The sequence below is a fragment of the Micrasema longulum genome, unplaced genomic scaffold, assembly GCF_059751315.1.
Source record: "Micrasema longulum isolate JH-2025_06_02 unplaced genomic scaffold, ASM5975131v1 h1tg000838l, whole genome shotgun sequence".
NCBI classification, from domain to species: Eukaryota; Metazoa; Arthropoda; class Insecta; order Trichoptera; family Brachycentridae; genus Micrasema; species Micrasema longulum.
In genome coordinates, this window is record NW_028278030.1 from 426,320 (window position 1) to 434,729 (window position 8,410).

An 8,410-nucleotide genomic window follows, 5' to 3' on the forward strand; every position below is an offset into this window, starting at 1 on the left:
CATAAGTAAAAACACGGATATTTACAATAAGAGAACGGCTTTGGATAAAAAAGGACTCCCTGGGTGGTCAGAGGCAGAGGATCCGAATACCACCCCCGTAAGGGGAGGACAAAACAAAAGAACGTGTGAGTTGTGCGTGAAATTCAGTCAGTATTAGATATTCTCATAACGATTAAAATGTCAACTGGCTAATTTGTTCTAGAAATGAATAATGCCAAAAACGGGCACATCGAGCGCCACATGTGTTGCGAGTCATATGTCAAAAGTATCATCTAAAAGAAAAATAGTCCTTAGGAAATAATGTTTGAAATAATGTTTTCCAAATCGAGAATCTTCAAAGAATTTGTGTAATCTGCATGTTTACTCTGGGAGAAAAATCCCGCTACTGGGTTTTATATGTTCAAAATATAGTACACTTATTTGTATGAAGAAATAAGCTAGAGTAATCGGCTAGTTCCTTGACTCATTGCTGGCGCTGGGCGAGCTTTATTAATATTTTTATTTATATCTGGAGAAAAGTAATGGCAATGATTTATAAGAAATAGTAATTATTTGTTTGGTTTCCTCTAAATAAAGTCACAGTAAAACATTGTATTGGGTAGTCAAATATAATGGTAAGCTGCGCATAATCGCTTCTATACACAATTCGCCCCTGGCACACATATTCATATTCCTATGTGTGCTAAAATAATGACATCACATATATATTTACAGATAATTTACAAATTGTTTGACACACATGCCTTAACGTTAGGACAGACGGTATCCGAATTTTTTTATGAATTGGTATTTGAAGATTGTTTTTCTCTCGTTCTTTCGCAAATGCCGCTGGTACTGATTTTGCCCAACTAAAATCGACAAATCGACGTTTCGCTGTCCCGTTTCTGGCTCCTCAAAACTAAACAATTTTATTGTTTTTTAAAAGAGTATGTAAATAATAAAATCACCTGTGTCGCAATTTTTTAGATTTTCAAAATTATTTATCATATGAAACTAAGTGCTTTTTTGGGTTTTCGAATGGTGCTAGCTCAAAGATAGTGATTATGTTTTTCTGCCTTTCTGATTTGATATAAGGGTAAATTTTATTGAATTATTTTTTTGTGGTTTACACGCTAACATAGCGATCTCTTCACGCGCGATTCCGTTCAGAATACCAGCCCAGAGGGAAAATTACAAAGGCTATCTCCATCGGTACATACCGAGACGGTATACGTAACTTTTGTACTATCTCTATCTATTAATGTAATAATGTTTTCCCTCTCTGTTGCAATGAATTTAAAGGTAAATGTGTAGTTCACGAAATTCTCTACACGGCAATGTTGCCAACTCAAAACCGGTAAAATATGTCATGTTTTGAAATTGGGCGTCAAATTAATTTCATATTTTTGTTTTAAATCACCTTTAAATCCTACATTAATCGCGGCCCAGCTTTTAGCTGCTCGCTTAAAACCAAAATAATAATAAATTTTATGCATCTTCTCTAGCATAACAATTAAACCTAGTCTCCATATTATGATGTTCACATCAAAAATGTTGAATCAGTTCGAGATCGATTTTTGAGAAAGAAAGGCCGGAGGTTGGGCTTATCCAGAGACCAATAAACGTATAATGAGTTAGAAACTATTTTAAATATATCTTCTCTTCAAGACCGTCGAAATAAATCCGACCTTCTAGTCCTTTTTAAAATACTCAACTCACTCTTTGATGCGCCTGAACTACTGAGCCCAATAAAATTAAATATCCCAACTAGAAACCTCAGACAAAACTCATTCTTTCATACCGATAACTATAGAACTAACTGTGGTTTTCATTCTCCTATGCCCAGAATTCTTAGGTCTGCCAACAAACATACCAATCTTGATTACTTTGATAAAAATTTGTCTTCTTTCAAGCGATCACTGAATCAAATTCAATTATAAACACCTCTCTACGCTTCCACTCCCACAAAGTCTACTAGATACCATTGAGTCTTTCTACTTTTTTATATTTATCAAACAAAGATAACACAGATAAACTAACTGTATTACAAAATAAAGCCTTTAGAATCATTTTGAAAAAAAACAGATATACGAGGGTAAAGTCGATGGTAAATGAAATGAAATTATTAACATATAAACAAAGAATATTTTACAATACAATGATATTTGTTCATAAAATTATAAACTCTAATAAAAAAACAGAAATTTGGAAAAAAATTGATCGGAACCAGCATGAACACGATCACAATACTAGAGAAAAGAACAAAATTAGACTTCCATTTAGGAAAAAAGCAAAGTCACAAAATTCGATTTTATTTAAAGCAATTAAAAAGTATTACGAAATGGAAAAAAATATTTATGAAGAAAAAAACATATCAAAATTTAAAATAATGGTCAAGGCATATGTGATAAACAATTTATAAATTAAATATATTTGCAATGTTATTATTAGAACACACATAACAATATGTATGATATGTGTGCCCTACTTTAAGATTTAAATAAATAAATAAATAAATACGTCTTTAAAAATGCCCATTGGGCGTATATATAAATAAATAAATACCTAACCTATCCGTTTGAACACACTTTGGTTTGCATGTCAGCTCTCTATTATACTTGTACTCGCTTAGTAGCCGAAGTTAGGGAATGCATAATTCTCCGCTCACTGCATGTCCGTGTTCTCCGTAATAACTTGTAATTATTAAGCACTCATTTCTTTGATTGCCGATTTGATTAACCGTGTACTGTTTATCTCAGAATTCCCGGAATCAATAGTTATGTAAAGAATAATTAATTCGTAACGTCAACAAAGTAATAAGACAATTGATTACACCAATCAGTCTCAACAGATTAAGAAGTTGAAATATTTTTACGGTATTAATGCTTATGATACGCGATTTACCTACATTTTTCATGCTGTCTTCAAGAATATACATTTTTTGTTGTTTTTTGATAGAGTTGACAGAGAGAAATTGTGGAAGGTTATATCGGAGTATGGAGTGAATGGTAACCTGACAAGGGCTATTGCGTCACTGTATAAGGACAGCACAGCATGTGTGAAGGTAAATTGGTCATTCACATGGTGGTTTAAGATTCCAAAAGGAGTCAACAGGGATGTGTAATGTCACCATGGTTGTTCAACATATACATCGATAACTGTATGAAAGAACTGAAAGATTTAAGAATGGGAGCAAAAATGAGTGGTGTAACAGTTAACTGTCTTCTGTATGCGGATGATGCCGTGCTTCTTGCTAGCAGCAAAGAAGACCTTCAATTCTTGGTAACAAAATTCTACGATGTATGCAAGAAAAGCGATTTGCTTATGAATGTTGATAAATCGAAAGTGATGGTTTTTGAAAGGGACGAAAATATAACTAAATGTGAGATCAGCGTGAACGGAGACATTCTGAATCAGGAAGAAGAATTTGTGTACCTGGAAAGTATGTTTACTAGGGACGCAAAGGCCGAGAAAGATATTGAAAGGAGGGTGAGTGCCGGGAATAGGGTGAACGGTGCACTAAAATTTACTTTGGCAAACAAATGTTTATCGCAGGAGGCTAAACTAGCAGTTCACAACGGAGTTCTAGTTCCAACTCTAATGTATGGGAGCGAAGTATGGAATTGGAAAAATAATGATGAAAGTAGTAAGACTTATGACTGCGATATCTAAAGCATGTTTATTATTGTTCATTGTGATCGCTCAAATACTTAGCATGTTTTTAAGCACGTTGATAGTTGTGATTGAGGTACAGGAATAATGAAAAATTTCTCGCATGCATTAATTTATTTTTTTTTGTTCACATAACCAAAAACTAAAAAATCCCACATGGGCTTGGCCAGAGCGTATGGGTATACTAAATCTAGAATACATTATGAAATCTATGGTGTTGATGCAATTATAAATACATTTTTAAAAAACGTGTAAAATAAAAATTGAAAGTTACATTCTTGTTTTTAAAAAATAAAAATAAAAATTCGGATCCTTACTTCCGCTTTAAATCCATATTTTGATATTTCGTTCTATTTTTTATATCGCTTAAAAAGTTATTTTCTTGTATTTTTTATTACTCTAATTTATAATTATAACATCATTTTTGTATTATATTCTATAAATTTTAATGGTATTATTATTTTGTGTACCTACTGGTTTATGTTTGTTACTTCATAGATATGATTTATATGTTTTTAATGTTATTTCTTTTATTAGGAATATTATTTTTATTAATTTTTCATTTGCAGCACTGACGTTTTTTTTTTTACCGTTTTTGCTTGTATATGTAATTTTTAATACTATTTAAATGTTATTTGTGTTTTTTTTATACTTTTTTTAGCTTGTTTACATAATTTCAATACGTTTTTGATAAAAAAAAATTAACCTGTATTGGGTGTGCGCATATTTTGTTAATAAAAAAAAATGATTTTATTTTGTACTAGTTCAGTGTGTATATATACATACATGTAATTTTTAAACTTTTTAAATTTTCTTTCCCAGATTGCATAATGTAAACATCATTTTGAATTTATTTCCATGCCTAGTATTCTGTTTTTTTTGTTATTTTCAAGTATTTTTCATACCCTTTTTAATTTGTAGTATATCATAATTTAAATTTTTCTGCTTTTGTAAATAATATTATAGTTTAAAATATAAAAACGTCTTTAAATAAATTTGTTATCTGTATGTCCCTAAATGAGTTTTTTTTTTTAAAAACTTCTTGGGAATATTGTATATAATTATGTATAATATGTTTTTCAATTTAATAAAAAAATAAAAAAAAACTTTGCGGTTATTCATTATAATAAAATAAATTATACAACTTTGTTTTAACCACTATTTTTCAGTTTTTCTACTAACCGGTTTCAAAGCTAGGTATACAAGCTTCTTTATCAAGGTATACTTAACTAATGAATTCTATCAATATCGAGCAATGATGGATAACATATATTTACAGAACGCCTTGAAAACTTTGTAATAACGAAAAGGCAAAAATGTTTTTAACAATGTTATTTCCTAAAAAAAAAAGTGAATACAAATCTATATTTTGTTTCGTTTTTGAAAAGCAAAATTATCAATAGTACCTACTTTTATATTTCATCATGATATAAAATTTGAGTAAAAAATAAATGAAATTGAAATAAAAATTTCATGTTCTAAACCAGAGGTTAAAATTGGGTTTATCACTCGCAAATGAGTAGAAGCATATAAAAAAATTCAAAAAAATATTGTGTTATAAATAACATCGTATAAATACCATCATTATAAATAACTCGTTGAAATGGCCACCAAAATTAAAATATTTGTGTAAATTATCAGAATGCAAATAAACCTTGGGATTTACTGTCAATATGAATTCCTAAATTATAAGGAGTTAGCTGACGTTTGTAACAAACAAAACATGTCGGTAATTCTGGCAAAGAAAGCGTCTTTTGCGGTTATCGCATTTTTGCAACATTTTTATCATGTTGGCTACATATTGATCTTAATTTTCAACAATACGTGGATCTTAAAGCAGTGTTAAATAATAATGAAACATGCAACTGGAATTAATAATTTTAGTCCAGTTGCATGTTTTATGGTTAACACATCGAAGCAGTACACAGAATTTGTAAGTTTAAACTATCAAAATATTTTTTTTGAAGTAAGAATATCACTTCTGGATCATGATTCTGTCACTTAATAATTTTTTTCGATTTTGATTTAATAACTTTTGCATCCATGCATCACTAATATTCTTTTTAAATAATAATGTCGTATTTTGCAATATTCTTCTTCTTCGGCCTTCTTCTCTCTCCATTGCTAGATAAAGGCCTCTTCCAAACGTCTCCAATCCTTCCTATCACCCGCTTTCATCATTCATCCTTTACCGACTATCTGGCAATGTCATCTACCCATCTTTTCTGTGGCCTTCCAACACTTCTTTTGTTTGCCCGTGGTCTCCACTTTATTATTCCGGGTGTCCACCTGCCATCATTCGCCTCGCCAAGTGTCCTGCCCACTGCCATTTTGCAATATTAAGCGGAATAAATTACGAAAATTATTGATTTGGAATTCATTTGCTTACTGTAACGCAACATTATTCCAGAGGATTTTTTTAACCCAATTCGATAAGAGGTAATTGACAGTTCAGTTCCTATTCGTATTTACCGGATAACATAGTGTGATCGACTTACCGTTGGAACATATACTCGAGTTGTCGTGATGGCTGGAATCCGAGTCGCTGTCGTCGTGAAGCGGGGGCCGCCGGTGCGCCGGCGGGGGCGGCTCCGGCTCTCTCCTCCCCTCGCTCAGGATGTCCGTGATCATGAAGCGGGAGCGCGCCCCCGGGGGGTGGAGCCGCTGGTGATGGGGCATCGCCTGCACCGTCATGGGCGAGGGGGCCGCGGCCCGCGCGCCGCCCGCGAGTGTCAGCGCCACTGCGGCCTCCGCGATTGATCCACCGCAAATGCTGGCGAGGTTGAGCAGCGTGCTGACTGCGGCGAAAGATTGTCAAATGCCTTCGATCGATAAAAAGGAAGGATTACTGGATCTGTCCGCACTTCAAAGCGATAATAGCATCGTTAATTAATTTTTGCGGCAATTAAAATAGATACATCGCTTCCCTTGCGCGCTCCCAATTAGGAACCCGAAGTTTCACCACTTGATCTATAGTTTTACAGCTCAGTCACACTCTCTCGCTCAGGCATTTTTCCGTTTTTAATTTTTCATATAAATTCAAAAAATTTAATGAGTTTGTGTTTCGCATTTTAAGCAAATCCAATAATGCGATGTCGAAACGTAATGTGTTGTTACACAGAATGGCGGATCGAATTAAGTCGAGCCGACTAATTAATTCTTTCGCTCGAAGAAGTGTTCACTAATTGGTCAAAATTTGTTTCGATAATATCTGCGGCGTCGTTCCGAAAACATATTCTAACATATTTCAATTATTGTAGCTGTTTTGCAAACGCACCCGCCGTGTGATTATACAAAATTATGGAATATAAATATCGGACTATTTGCAGATGAGAAACGCGAAATTATAACGTAGTTTCGCAACGGCGGAAGTTTGCCAAAACAGTAAACGCAAATTAATTCAATTAAATTATTAACACAAACTTAATTTATTTTGAATATCAGTTCGTCGCTTTCAACAATGTTTTAAATTCAGTTAACACAAATATTTTTGGGTCACAACACGATCTTTATCGGAACATGAGTTTATTGCATTTAAAATTTCACGGGCGGGGAAATTTTGCGTTTCGTCATTTGTGTTTCTTTTTGCGCTATTTGCTAATCACCGTGTTAAGTTCTTAATTTAATATTTAAATCACTGCTTTAACTTTATCTGCATTTTGTTTTCCCTTTTCAACAATTCTCGGTTCATTTTCAGTATAAAGTCATTCGCTCGCACCATCCGCTGCCGTGTTGATAATTGCTGTGGCTAATTGCTCAGACACACATGCAGATACACGGATGAGTTCTGCTCGCTGGTCATGGATGATGATTTAGAATCCCTTCACTTTTAACACAAACTGCCCAGATAGCGCTTACATCACTCGACGAGGAAACAAAAAAAAATTCAGACTGGCAATTACAAACGATACGTTTTAAATTCGCGGCAATAAAAACATGTCAAGAACAAAATCTCGTACATTCGGCACATTTTTCTTCCAAATCAACGCGAATTAAAAAATATTTCAATCGGTTTTTTCCACGGGTTCGACCGGTGCGTCGGGAACTATCGGAATTTGGATAAATCGCGTCGGAGCCGCGCGCACTTCCCTCACGGCTGTCAAGAGGCGACTAAAACCGTTTACCCGCGACCGGCTCACCCCACCTGCCCCTGGCGGATGGGCCAATCGGCAGCCGGGCGCGGCGAGGGCGCGCCAATCAGGGGACAGAGATCCCGCGGACGGGAGGAGCGTCGGATAATTCGAAAGGCGGGGCGGGTAATTTTGACGTTTGGGCACAAAACGTCAGAATCGCTCTCCGGTGAATGGACGTTGCGCGCTGAGGAGGACGTTCATTTGTTTTTTTTTCTTCTTTTTTGTTTTGTTTAATCTCTTAAGATTAGGATGCTGGGTATAAAGCTGTTATGGAGGGGGGAATAGTTCTAAACTATTATTAAAACGTTTTTGGATTTATCGTGCGAACGCTCACATACAAATATTTAGACGCGCATGTGTTGGTGTTTTCACTCATTGAATCAATATTAAGGCATCGGTTTATTGATAAATTATTATTTCATTCGAAATATTGTGAGAATTATTAATATCGTTGTAAAACATATCGTCGCCGTTCTGGCAAAAGTCTCTAACCCTAAAAATGACCGTTTTGAGTTAAATACGCCATTCGAAGCGTAAAATTTTGTTTTTTAAGAGCCAAAAATCACCATAGTAACTTAGTTAGAAAAGAGTCCGAATGTTTTTTGCTTTGCGACTTTACATTATCA

At 34.2% G+C, this 8,410-nt stretch overlaps 1 protein-coding gene across 1 annotated transcript in view; it reads right to left on the reverse strand.

Moving 5' to 3' along the window:
• Positions 1 to 7,763, reverse strand: part of LOC148278707 (uncharacterized) — a 117,922-nt gene extending 110,159 nt beyond the window's left edge. The window contains exon 1 of the mRNA XM_088230983.1: positions 6,150 to 7,763. Within this exon, the coding sequence (XP_088087109.1) occupies positions 6,150 to 6,345 (196 nt within the window). The 5' untranslated portion in view covers positions 6,346 to 7,763. The remainder of the gene's footprint in view (positions 1 to 6,149) is intronic.
• Between the last annotated feature and the right edge of the window lie 647 nt (positions 7,764 to 8,410).